The sequence below is a fragment of the Mauremys reevesii genome, linkage group 1 (genome assembly GCF_016161935.1).
Source record: "Mauremys reevesii isolate NIE-2019 linkage group 1, ASM1616193v1, whole genome shotgun sequence".
NCBI lineage: Eukaryota > Metazoa > Chordata > Testudines > Geoemydidae > Mauremys > Mauremys reevesii.
This window is the reverse complement of record NC_052623.1, coordinates 51,942,969-51,957,156: the sequence shown is the minus strand read 5'-3', so window position 1 is coordinate 51,957,156 and position 14,188 is coordinate 51,942,969. Positions and strand designations below refer to the sequence as shown.

General features: G+C 45.7%; 1 protein-coding gene across 1 annotated transcript; it reads right to left on the bottom strand.

The window, feature by feature from the left end:
- Positions 1 to 340: 340 nt before the first annotated feature.
- Positions 341 to 10,935, bottom strand: LOC120394720 (arachidonate 5-lipoxygenase activating protein). Its single transcript, XM_039518935.1, has 5 exons — positions 10,506 to 10,935; positions 5,669 to 5,768; positions 4,565 to 4,635; positions 3,239 to 3,320; positions 341 to 1,239 (listed from the first exon to the last, which is right to left on the bottom strand). The coding sequence occupies exons 1-5, from the start codon at positions 10,573 to 10,575 to the stop codon at positions 1,077 to 1,079; spliced, it is 486 nt and encodes a 161-aa protein (XP_039374869.1). The 5' UTR covers positions 10,576 to 10,935; the 3' UTR covers positions 341 to 1,076.
- Between the last annotated feature and the right edge of the window lie 3,253 nt (positions 10,936 to 14,188).

Here is a 14,188-nt window from a genome sequence, read left to right as displayed (position 1 = left end):
AAGAGCTTAAGCATAAATATGGTAGCAATCTTTAAAAAGTGAGAGTTTTGTCTGTTTGCCGACATTGGCATCTAATCAAACCATCCCTTGATATTGACTTGTAAGGTCGTGTTGTAAGCAGGGAATTAAACCCACTAATAGGGCAGGAGTTGTTAAATATGCATTCTTTAGATTGTGTTCATAGCTATTAGCTTGCAGTATGGGCTCAGCCCTGCTCCTGCCTTTCACTTCACGGGGAGTTTTGCCATCGATGGATCAAGCATTAAATGAAGACGACATGACAAACCACTTTTGTCTTTTTAGATTGCTTTATTAAAAACAAAAACAAAACAATCTCAGAGATAATGGAGTCTCATTTACACTAACATCCCTGTATACTCCTCTGGCAATTTACCCTACAGAGGCTTTCATGTAAATGAGATTCAGATCCAAACTGCAGTCATGCACTACTAGGGGTTTGGTTCCCGTTGACTGCAATGAACATTGTACATATGTAAGCATTGCAGGATTGAGCTCTGGGTTTTCATGGCAACTGAAGATGAATGAAATTCGGCCAAACCATTTTTTGGCTGAAAAATGAAGATTCAGTGCCACCAAAACATTTTGCGAATTCATGTCAATTTCCCCACATTTTTTGTGCAAAAAACCCTCAAAAATTCCAAAAAGTTGAGTTTTGTTTCAACGGTTTTGAAATGAAACAGGTTGATTTTTCTATTCAAAATGACTTTTCATTGTGAGATTGCCTTCCATTTTATTTTTAAAACATTTACAAGGTGCTTAAAATCAGAATGGAATGTTTTGTTCAATCTGAAATGGTTTTTTGGTTGTTTCATTTTTTTTAACCTTTTTAATCTGAAGAATTAATTGGAAGGTATTACCCTTCCTAGGGCACACTGACTGGTCACAATAAATCATTTTACTGTAGGAAAAAGGTTAAATCAAACCACAAAGCCCACAGAGCCTTAGATTTACAGCAGTCTAAAAGGTTTTGTAGGCTCATTTCTTAAACAGTTGAATTATAGCTGCTTCTGGATATTGATCTGTAAAGCACACTGAACCACTAATGCTGCAAAGAATTAAGGAATGAGTAGCAGTGGGGAGATGGTGTTGGTTACAGTTTTTATATACACTTCAAAGTCACTTCCAAAAATGAGGACAAGATAATAGTTGAGGATCCCAGCAACAGACATGAGGAACAGGAATGATATGATGCGTTTTCCAAATATGTAACCGGGGGTGCTGGGGAGAAAGAGAGAGAGAAAAGTAATATACCAAGATTGATCGCCTTGCTTGAAAAGTGCTCAACCTCTATAACTGTCATTCAAATCACTTTAAATAGACCTCAGAAGCTCAGATCCATGGGCCAAATTCCTCATTGACTTGCACCCTTTCAACCCCTTTAATTTCAGCAGAGATGCAGAGGTGTAAATCAAGTTGGGCCCCCCAGTGCTGAATTGATGCTTCTTCATACTAACGAGTGCGAAGAGAGACACGTGTCTTAGCTATTAAATATGATCATGTCTGATCATATTTAAAACCTAATTCAATACCCTTGTTTTAATGGTATGTAAAATTTATGGGGGTCAATTTTGTACACCTAGATGTTACTCACATTAACCTTAATAGGAGCTGTGTAGACATCAAGGGGAGAATGGACCCCTATTCTTTCACTTTGCAAATGGAGAGAGATAATCACACAGACATACATTGAATTATCACTGTGAGAAGGAGCCTTTCCCCCACCTGCTCTGCAGACACAGTCCACAATGCGTGTCAAGTCCAAACTCTCCTGTTCCCAGAGTTTTGTTTTATTAACAAAGAAAAGAATAGTAAGAGGATAGAAAAATCAGCTCCCTTATTCCACTCCAGCATCTTGGGGCTCTGCCCAGCCCAAGTGCTGCTCTGTGTAATTCTTCTACTCCAATATGTACTTGAGCATCTGGTTTTTTGGGTTTTTTTACTTTAAGTATGTGAGATAATCCAGTAAACAAACCTCTTCTTCCTTTAACTACCAGTGGAATCAGTCTGTCAGTGCAGGTGTGTAAAATTAATGGGAAATAGTGATGGGAAAGTGGACCCTGTACTTTGTTTTATTTATCCCTTTAGTTGTAAACTCTGGGCACTTATACACAATTGATCAAAAACGCAATAACCTACTGATCCAGCCTGGCTCCAGAATAGACAGACATGGCCTGAAGGTTAGCAAATCCAGGCTATTTTAGCACAAGGAGAGGGATATGTGTTCCAGGGACAAGAACCCCACATGGAAAATGTTTTGAAACAGCCCTTTTAAACCAGGGGCCCATTAGCTCCAGTACCTCTACCAAGTGCAAGGGAGAGAGAGGTGGATTCTCAGTTAGGCAGGTTCCAAGCCATTTAGGGTTTCATAGATCAAAACACCATCTTAATCTCCAGGCCTGATTACAGAGTTCTAGGGTGCTCCTAGCATGAAACATTGCTTAAGAAGCAGGCAAACATATTCGGCTCCATCTTAAATCATTCAAAACAGGCTTATCTCTGGTCTTGTCTGGGTTGAGCCTCAGCCATTTTGCCCTCATCTAAGCCCAGTCTCAACCAGACACTGGGTAAGACATTCAAACACACCAGCTGGGGTAGGCAGAAACAGGAATTGTTTTCACGGCAACGCTAACTCAAGTGATAGCTTGAGTGTTGCCTCTAACTAGTCCCATCGACACACACACACAAACCCTTAATTTGAGTGCAGCAGTGTTTTTATCTTGAGTTGGCTGGCCTGCCGCGGGGTAGAGTGTAAAGCTGGAGTTAGCACAACTCATCTGCTGGTAACACAACCACTCTGCAGTGTGGATGCAGGCCGCTTGAGTGCTGCTAGTCCTCCAATGCCTTCCCACAATTACCCCCGTGTGCCCAGAAAGGACAGAGAAGTTCTCCCACAATACATTGTGAAAGAATTCATAGAGTGTCTCATCTTACTACAGCACTAAGAACCATGGGATGGGCCCCCAGAAGTCTTAGTGTCATAAATGAGTGAATGTAATTCCAATGTGGACACAGCAACTCCAGTGTTATTTCACAGTGTGGCCGCTATCACTTGAGCTAAACTAACTTGAAAGGAGTAACTCAAGTGTAGCTAACTCAAGTTAACTCTGCAGTGAAAACGTACCCATATACAGATTGAACAAGAAAGGTGTCAAGATGCCCTACCCATGAAAACATTTATCACCCAAAACACTTGTAAAGCACTCCAGGGAATGCTTACCTTTGTGTCCTCTCTCCCAGATAGCCAACAAAGTACTTTTGCCTCACAAACAAATATATCAATCCAGCAAAGGCAGCAGCAGCTGAAAGGAAGATAAAGCAACACATATTACAAGCTACCATCCAAGTCTCCAATGTAGGCCTCATTATCCATAGAGGGCCGTATTGCTGTTCATGCTGGATGGGAAAACTGGGGAAAGTCTGTATTCTGAGAAGCAGGACGAGCGGTGCGACCCAGAAATTGAAGAAAATAAATTATGGGGAGAATTGCACGATATTTCCTGCCACCTTTGCAAAAAACCTTGTGGGCCAAATTCTGCCTTCTTCTGTTATACCTGAAAGTCAATAGGAGTGCTCCAGCAGTGCATGAGGACCAGTGCTGGGCCCACATGCAGGACCATGCTCTGCTCTTCAATGAGTGCTGCACTGCATGCGCCCAAGAGCACAATCTGGCATATGTTCTGGTTTCCCCAGAAGCCCTGAGTACAGGGCAGCAAGTCACTGCACTACCCCAGCAGCAGGCCAGGCACCGTACTGTGGTCTGAAATTCAGTTTTCAGCACAAAAAGGGTTTTCTTTGTGTTTTAACACTGGCTTTTCCCAGTCCAGCAGGCCAAGCCCCTTCTGTTACCCAGAAACAATGACTTACCCCGGGGTTCAGCAAGGCACTCAAGTGTGTGCCTGACTTTAAGCATATGAATACTCCCATGGAATTTAATGGGACTGTTACTCACATGCTTAAAATTAGGCACATGAGTAAGCACCTTGCTGAACTGGGCGCTCAGAAATGAAGGCTAGTCTAGAAGGCAGCAGTGAGCAATGCAGCTATTGCAAACACCCCTACACGCTGGACACTATTTCCCTGCAGCAGTCTGATAGCACTAATCTCCTCTGGCAGTGTCCTTCCAATCTGCCACCACTGGTGGATTATAGGAGGTTGAATGGATTGACTACTCTGGGCCCTGTGCTCTGAAAGGGGTCTCCCAAAATGACCACGCGTCCATTAGGAACCCTCACTGTCTCGTCTACACCACAGTTGGGAACTGGTGCCCCAGGTTCCTGACCAATCCGGGCTATGTTTAACCGTGAGCCGTTCCTGTCTGTAACGTAACTCACAGGAGAGTGAACAGTTAATACATTAGCAACTCGAGGCTGCAAGCCTTTCCTCTCTGCAATCTGGCAGAGTAACCTCAGTCTGTCCCTTGCTGAAGTGTGGGGAGGAGGGGTCAGGTCACGAGCCTTTTTAAGAGACAATATTAAACTGAACCTCAGAAGACACACAAATTATATATGTTTATATATAGAGAGAGAGTTGAAGTACGTGTTACCTTGGCTACAAAGCAGCCCAGCACACCAAAGCACAACAAGAAACGTCGGGTATGCATCTCTGCAGTTTTGGCTAGGAAGGAATTAAAAAGGAGGAGTTAAAAACATACTGAGAAGAGGAAAAATATCCTTCTGCCTTGGAAACACAGTTACCAGCTTACATATGGAGCATCTGGAGAGTTACCTCCCTGTTACCTTGGGACAACAAGGGGGGTCATCTATCCATCACGTCAGAAATAGCAGTGCAAAATGGATGGTGCGTGTGAAATCCATCTCCTGAACTGCTGTGGTTAATCATGTCTCATATATTAAATGCCTGACACACTGTATCAGTTTGGGCAACTCTTGTAGCCCCGGTCCATATTAATCAAATCAAAATTAATCAAAACTCAATAATAAGGCAAAAGAGAGGGTGGGAATCACAGCAAAGCCGAGGCTCTTGTAAAATCTGCCTGTGTTTTTTTTCTATAGCTTACTAAAAAGGAATTATTTATGCCACTTTGTTCATAAGGGAATGTCACTGTAGAGGGAAATATTCCTTTATGGGGCCTAGGATACACACCCATGCAGGGGAGTATATTTATGTATTGTAAAGTACAGAGCACACTGCCAGTGCTTAACAAATAAATAATTATGTAATTTTCTTTTCTTTCTTGGGTGGTAGTGAAATTCCCCTTTTCAAAGGCAATCACAAGTGACCGCAAGAACAAAGCAGCCTGGCCTAATGGCTAGAGCACAGGTTAGGGACTCGAGAGACCAGAATTCTATTCCCAACCCTGCCACTGACCTCCTGTTGGTCAGTTCACCTCTCTGTACCTCTACCCTGCCTGTTTAGACCATAGACTCTTTGTGGCAGGGACTCTTTCTTACTATGTGCTTGTGCAATGCCTACTATGATAGATTCCTGATCTTGCTTGGCGCCCCGAGGCACAATTATAAAATAAATAATAATGATAATAAAGTACAAGGGCCTGATCCGACATCAGTGAGGCCTTTCCATTGACTTCAGTGGATTTTGGCTCAGGCCACAAGCGAAGGCAAAGATTAACCTCAACAGCGAAGGTCTTGCTCTCTTCCCTGCCCCACCATGTGGTTTGCATACTCACTTGGCAGTGAAGACACGCTCAAAGGCCGAAGATCCAGCCCGCTGGAAAGTCTTGCCGTTATAGTTCTTGCTTTCATGCTCCACTTTGGTTGCAAAAAAGGCTGTTAAAGAAAGGCAGGGTTTGTTCTGAGGGCTAAACTGGACACGTTGTGCATACTCAGTATAATGGGCTGCGTTCTTCACTCGACAGCCCTGTATCCCTCTTGGCACCAGAACGGTGTGCTGGTGTAAACAGGAGCAGAATTTGGGCCAACACATTCTCATCTAGGTTTAACCAAGCACTTTAGTTCGCAAATGTGACATGTAATCTCTTCTGAAGTGCCTACGCATTTTTCTGAGGGCCTGGGGGGGCCTCACTTCTGAGCCCAGTGCTCACAAAGGAAAAAGTTTATTTGCTATTTTGTCTCCACATCACACAGCTCCATATCCAAACTGGGGGAACATGCATCAAACCCTTCCCTGAGTTACCTTTCACATTCCTGACATGTTGTGTTAAGCCCAACTCTCACCCCTCATTGGAAGAGATGTCAGATTTTACTGGGCTCTGAGAATCTGTCCCCTCCCTGATGATATAGAGGGTGTTTTGCCCTTTATCTCATTGGCTTCCATATGGGATTACTGGTCACAGCACCATCTCAAGGCTGGATTAACAACACAGCTGATTTGGGCTGGTTTTGCTAGGGCAGGCACCTGCAGATGAAATGGCCATAACAGATGGAGTGAAGATCAAAGCTTCGCTATATCACAGTATCAATGTGTGAGAGATTCCTATTTCCATTCATTTGGGTGGAAACAGGGGTCTGGGTGGTAGCTACACTCAGCTTTTACTTAGCCCTTAATTGGGAAACTTCCACTTAAATCAGTGAAAGTTCCTCTGAGTAAGGGGTGAAGAAAAGCTGAGAGGGAACCTGAGGATTTGGCTTTTACGTATCGGTGATCTGTGTTGTACATCTATGGTACAGAGATCTCAAACACACACCCCTGCATTGTTTTGGGCTTGTGTTGGATCTCAAAGAACCTCTACCATGAACCCTTCCAAAAAGTGGAACAGATTTTTCTTTTGCACGTCCTCACCTGACCCAGCTTTATAATTTTGCTAATTTATAAATGGACACATTTAAATTTATTGCTAGACACTAGAGTCACATCTAGCCTGCTTTCCATGAGGATCAAAGACCCAACTGGTTTTTAAACACTGACGCTTGTATATCCCGGGAGGGCCATCCACTACCACACTTTGACCTGAGTCATAAGAGTAGTTCAGCAATGACAAACGGATGTAGTGTTATGCTTAAAAGGTGCAGCTGGCCTGCCATCAGGGATCTTGTATGGAATCACAGACTTCTGAAAATAAATGGGTGTGCTAAAGCACTTTCCTTTGTGCCCAACAGTAGGTGCATCTGAAATCCTGGAGTAGTGCACAACAGCTGGACACAAAGCAGGGAGCTAGGTCCATGTGGCCAAGGGGAGGGTGTGGTGATAATGGGGGTTCCCAGGTCAGAATGAAGTGATGCTGGCTGGAAAGATGAAACACTTGGCCCAGACACTGTCTCCATTGAAGGCATACAGCTCCTATTCATGAAAGTGGTGTGAAGCCTCTGGGTCCTGGCCAACTCCTTGCTAAGTGTGGACAACCAGGTAGCATCAGTTGCCAAGAATACTTTCTTTCACCTCCCAGCTTGCTGGGAAACTTCACCACTTCCTCATGAACCTGGCAACAATGATCTGTGCATTTGTCATCTCCAAGCTGGATTTCTGTAACTCACCGTACATGAAGTTGAATATGAAGACAATATATAGGCTTCAGCTGATGCCGAATGTGGCTGCCCCCCCTACGTGGCTCAGGCAACTGTAAGAACATCAGGCCTGTGCCCACATTTGTCCACTGGTTTCCAGTTAGCTTCCAATGACAGTTTAAAGTGGTGATCCCAATTTTCCAAGCAATTAAGCCCCAGACATCAAAGAATTAATTTCAGTCTTGAACCACTGTGACTGATGTACCCTTCTGGGACAGTGCAGATCTCAAAGCCCAGGATGAAGCATGGGAGAGCTGGGGACAAAGCTCTCTCTGTTGTGGGGATTCATCTATGAAACACTTACAGAGGAGATCAGCTGAATCCAGCGTCTGACCATCTTTAGGAAATACTGCGAAACCTCTCTCTTTGAGACAGCCTTTCCACCTCAAGTGACACTCACAATACAAACACCCTTAACAACCCATTAAACCCTCTCCTCCCCAAAAAGTCCCACCCCAGCCTACCCCAATTAAAATTCTGACCCCATAAAGGCAGAAATGTAAGAGAGACTCCATTGAAGTCCACTTGGGACTTCATTATTGCTATCAATTTTACATGGAAGGTGTTCAGATGCTGTGGTGACGAGGGGCAGTATAAAACTCCAAGATAGATAGACACAGTTGCCATACGACCTTGTTAAGAAGCAGAGGCAGAGAGACTGCCTCTGCTTAGGCACAGCGCTGGCTGCAGTAGCTGGCTTGGGATTTCTGGAACAGCCTGTGTAATGGATGTCTCTACTGCTGTTCAGGGAAACAGGACTTTGGGTTTATTTCTGTGTAAAACTGATTTCTCATCCAAATGGCACTTTGCTGAACTGGAACATTAACATAACTTCTTCTCCCATGTGTGGTGCTTGTTTTTTAATCTCATATTCCTATAAGGTATTTTTTACTCCACTTATCACCACTTTCATTATGGGGCTAACACCATAGATAAAAGACTTTGGGGGAGGAGGAGGAAGGTATACAAGTCTGCCCTTACACTGCCCTTGATTGGTGGCAGAGAGCCGCAACAGAACACAGAGACGGGACCATTGGGAGTTACACACAATGGTCAAGTGCAGTGTTTTGCATGCCCTGAGTGTGTGCTAATAACATCTGAACACGTTCCAAGGAATCCCATTTTCCTTTGGGTGACCTCGTAGGTAAATATGGGGTAGTGCTGGTTCCGGGTATGAAAAGCAAATTCAGCTCACTTTACCACTTTTATGATTATGCATTTATTTTTATACACACACACGGGTTACACACCTTGGTTCTTGCTACGTGTCCTTTGCGCCACTTCATGGAGCAAAGAAGATATAGGGGAAGACACACCTGTAGAGATCTACTACACATCCCCACACCATTTATCATATGGCTGTACTGAGGTGTGCCAAGGTGTGACCATAGCACCCTTCAGGCAGTTCTCTTTTGCACCAGGAGCCAAATTAAACCTTGCTGCCCCCAGAAGCAGGGGAGGGGAGGGGAAAGATGGTTTTCAAACGACATTTCCCCTCCTCCTTCCCTCCCCACCCCCAACTTGTCTTACCCTGGATCCTGTGCCAAGCATAGTTCTTGCCAGACCCAAGGATTTGGATCAATAATTTGACAGTCAGATTTCAATGCTATATAAAATGTGCATGAGTGGAACAAGAAAAGACAAACTTCCTGGATTAAGTAAAGGAATTGTACTGGAAATATAGGTCTTTGGACTATGTCTCCCCAAACTCCTCTGGTAAAATAACTGGAAACATACCTGGGCACATCTATTAATGGATGTGCCTTGATTACCAGGGGCCAAATTCTGCCATGAAATGTGAATGCACAACCACTAGTAATGATGGTTATTTACTTGCCAGTACTGTACAAAACAGAGTAAGGCACCGTCCCTGCCCCAAGATCATCATCTCAAAGCCTGTTCCTGCAAATGCGTAGTGGCTTTATCTGAAGGCAGAATTTGGGCATAAACCACAAACACATTGCTTTTGTGAGAGATAAGAGCTCTCTGTCAGACTGCTCAGCTGCATTTTCACTCTGATGTTGCAGCTCTGCTTGTGCCGCACCCACCCCCGCTGCCAAACTAAGTAGCCCAAGAATGATCTACCCCTACTGAATTCAGTTCCTAAAACTGCACGTGGTGCCTGATCCAAAGCCCATTGAGCACCATGGTCATCTTCCTACTGACGTCAGAGGGCTTTGGATCAGGCCCGTAATGAGGAGGTCAGGTAGCCATGTCTCAGGCTGCCATCTCACAATTCTTCTGGAACTTGGGGCAACATAAATGAAAGCATGTTTTAAAAAGTCACCCATCTGTGTGTCTCCTGGGTCAAGTTTTAGGGGATCGAATATGTATAAGACATGAGTGCCAAGTAAAAAGTTTGCAGAAGAAAAACATTTAGTTTGCCTAAGGAACCTTAAAGGAAGCTGAGCTAAAGAGATTGATATTTCAGAGCTTATCTTATTCTAATTCCTCTGATGAAGGACATTTATAACATTCTCAGCCAAGCAGAGGTTAAAACTAGCAAACTGAAAGACTGAAGAATGAGTTTCAGGAAAGTAGGATAACTAGTTAACTTGAACGAGTAACCAGGCCAGAATCTTTTCTGGTATAATTCAGTTCAGTACCCTTGATCAGACTCATTTACACCCGCTGAGGATCTGATCCATGTTTCATGTCAGTCGCTCAACTTCCCAAACCAGTTCTCTGTTCTTGGACATATTTACCTAGGTGCAGACAGTGGCTGCTAATACTGACATACATTTAATAAACTTACTATAGTAAACCAAAGATCAGTATCATGTCACTGCTAATATAGCCAGCCACTAGTACAAAAAACCTGTATGTTAAAAAGGAAAGGGGGTCAAAAAAGTTCTGAAACCAAGCTTGCTCATATATGCACACACACATATATGCACACAGAGCCATATACAACAGGAGAAAAACATATTTAAAATAGGTCAATTTACATTTAATATTCAATGCATAATAGATACCAGGAATTCGCTACCCTCTTTCTCAGCTTCCTCTTTTCCCCTAAAATAAATGATTATCTTTTCTTACCATTTTGGAGAACACTGATAAGGCTGACTATTGCTAGGAGGACAATGCTCTCCAGCACTTCATGGTCCATTTTGGCAGCAGGCTGTCAGAGTGGACTCTGTAGCCTTTTCAGCAGCGCAGCCCCAGAAAGCACAAGAAGAGGAAGTGACGGGCTATCTTATCTTGCATCATTTAATCTTTCTGATGGCTTCACAGCACGACACCACAGCCCCTCTTATTTAGAAGTATATCAGTGTAGCATGGCTGCAGTCCATATCTCACAAGCTCTTTGGCTGCCTTTTCCTCCAGGTGTGGATTAAATGTATCTATAGATATTGCCCATAGCAACCTAAGGCAATTTGTCCATGATCCATGAGGATAAATACTGTAGAGAGACATCTCCTCTTTCAAAAAGCAGCGTCGTCACAATACCGAAGGTCACCTGTGACAATTCTAGGAAATCCAGTCAAAAGCAAATGGAGCTCTAGGCTGCAAGAAAGCAGCTGCGGTTGCCATGTCAGGGTCTGCAGGCATCCCAGTACTACAAGAGATATTAGGAGAAAATGTATTATTGAACAGTCAGACCCAGTCATTACTTCATTTTCCCTTATGCCCACCTGTAGTGGGGCAGGTACCCGCTCCTGAGAGACAAGGCTGGGCTGATTGGGGAAGCAGCCACAGCTGGGGCCATGCTCCAAGAGTCGGGGGCTGAGTCAGTCTCTCTAGGTGTGGAGAGAGAAAGACCTGGCTGCCTGAGAGAGAAGGGTACCTGAGCTGGAGCAGTGCTAGGGAATATGGCATGGGAGATGGGGAGCTCCAGCCTGGTAAACCCCCAGGCTGCAGGCCTTATGCAAGGCCTTAAGAAAGGTACTGGGGTTAGGCAGAAGCAGCTGGCCAATCCCCCCTTGCCAGTGATGAGTGGTTTACAGACTGCAGTCTTCTCCAGTGAGTGGGGGCTAGGTGATGACTGGCAGTAGCCACTGAGGCAAGGTGGGGATAGGAGGGGAGACCCAGAGTAGGGGTACTGCAGGAGCAGAACCCTGAGGTAAAGGGCACTGGGGTCTGGGTGGGACATGGAGCCTGAGGCAGGTGAGCCATGGGCCTACAGAGGGCACTCTGAAGTTGAGCTAATTCTCAGGATCACCAGTAGGAGGTGCCGTGCCAGTGAGTCTCTCTTCGCTACACCACCTCACCATCCTGGAATACAAATCCAGCAGTGGTGTTATGCATCTAATCACTCCAGGGACCTTAATGGGAATAACATATAGACCTCAGAGTCATAAAGCTAGAGCGAGGTGGATTTTTTCCATCCACATGCCCAACCAGAAAGGAGGAAGGTGTGGTAAGTGCAGGTGTGAGGAAGGAACTACCGTTGTTCTCGGAAAGAGAGAGATTCTTGGCAATTAAAGTCTCAGAAGAAACAATCTGAACAATAGACACTTAAGCAATTATGCAATAGAGTCGGATGTTCTGTGCCACTGTATAAAGCAGGGGTGGGCAAACTTTTTGGCCCAAGGGCCACATCTGGGTGGGGAAATTTTATGCAGGGCCATGAATGTAGTGCTGGGTCAGGGAGTATGTGAGGGTGTGTGAGGTGTACGAGGGGGCTCAGGGCAGGGGATTGGGTTGCAGGAGAGGGCGCAGAGTGTGGCAGGGGGTTGGGGTGCAGGAGGGGTTTGAGGTGCGGGCTCCTGCCCGGTGCCACTTACCTGGAGTGGCTCCAGGGTGGCAGCGGCATGCAGCAGGGCTAAGACAGGCTCCCTGCCTGCCCTGGCCCCGTGCTGCTCACGGAAGCAGCACATCCCTGCTGGTCCTGCGGGGTGGGGTGGGGGGAGCGGGCAGAGGGCTCTGCATGCTGCCCTCCTCCATGGGTACCTCTCCTGAAACTCACATTGGCTGCAGTTCCCCATTCCCAACCAATGGGAGCTGTGGGAGGCGGTGCCTGGAGGCGAGGGCAGTGCAGGGAGCCCTCTGCACACACCCCCGCACCCAGGGGCTGCAGAGATGTGGTGCTGCTTCCAGCAGTGGCGCAGGGCCCGCGGCACCATGGGGGTGGATATCCCACTGGCCAGATCCAAAGCCCTGACAGGCCGGATCTGGCCGTAGTTTGCCTAACCCTGATATAAAGCAATAATCGTGTTTTTGGTTTGTACCGGCAGTCTCCTTGCATGAAGAGAACCCCATAACTGAAGAAACAGGTAATGGGTGACAAGCAATTATTTAAGAGTGGGTAAAAAGAGAGAAGATGTAGATCAATGCCATGAACATGATGGCTGTGCCCAGAAACACCCAGTTAGTGTTTGACCCTGAGCCTGCAGCCATTACTGTGTAAACAGCCTCTGAAAAGCTTCTTTTAGCTTCTGGCAGATTACTTTGATGCCTTCTCCTAAAGTGTTAGCCTAGAAAGGCTGATGTGATCTGACACACACTGTCTGTAGTGATTCTGATCTCTTCAAATTAACAGACCTATTCTCATGGGAAACGATTTCTTAAAAATGTTCACCCATGTAGGGATTTAACACTAATGCAGACATGACTTTTAATGGATTTATGCCAGGGATAAATCTTATATATCTTCTTATATCATCCTTCTCACCATAGGAATCATAGGATCTGAATGTCCTGAGTGGCCAAAGCCCTGTTGGGATTGGCTAGCTACGCCTTTCTGGTGATGGCACAGCTGTGAACCAGCTCCCAGTGGCAGCATAGCTCAAGGCTGGTCTATACTACACAGTTAGGTCAACATAAGACCGCTTATGTTGACCTAACTATGTCAGTGTCTACACTACAACCTTCCTCCCACCAATGTAATTTTCCTAGTACACCGGCATTATAACTCCACCTCCACCAGAGGCATGAGCTTATGCCAGTGTAGTTAGGGCAACACAATGTCTATGTAGACACCGAGTCCCTTACATGGGCTGTCTTGTCCATTTCATGGCAGGAGCTGTGAAATGGACAAGAAAGCCCTTGCTCCTCTGAAAAGCTGGGTGGCTGGACCCTGCTCCCAGCTGGTGGAAGCCCAGGCGAGAAGCAAGGGTGGATTTGGACACCTGGGGTGAGAAGCCCGAGTGGCCCCCTGCCTGCTCCCCACCAGGAGCTGGGCAGCGTTGTCAATTTCATCACTAGGGGAGTGGGCAGGGAGGGGCTGAGAATCCAGGGCGGCTGGACCCCACTCCTCAGTGGCGAGGAGCCCTGGGCAGCTTCCCCAAGCTCTGGGTGGGAAAGGGGGGGGATGGGCGAGAAGCCCCAGGGCAGCTCAGCTCCCAAGGCTGCCGCTGATGAGGACGCGCACCACTGACCCAAGGAGTTTAGTGTGGACATGCACCACTGTAGTAACTACTGCTGTGTCTGTAAGTCAACCTAACATAGGTCGACTTGGGTTTGTAGTGTAGACATGCCCAGATACTTTTGTTCTCCTCTGACAGTAGAATTATAGCTTCCAAAGTCTAGCTAGGTATTTTTATCCAGACTAGTTACTCAAATGCAAAGTATGAACGGGCACTTCAATAGCATCCCTCATACAAAACACCTCAGAATGGTCAGATATGCAAATGATCAGCTCTGCTGTGGTTCTTACAGTCAGAGCTGTGGTAGAGAGGGAAGAGTTGCACGGTACCCGCCCTGAGGCAGTCACACCACTTCTGTGAACAGTGTTTTTGCACCTCTTTATACAGGTGCAGCATGGGGATGATTGATGTTTG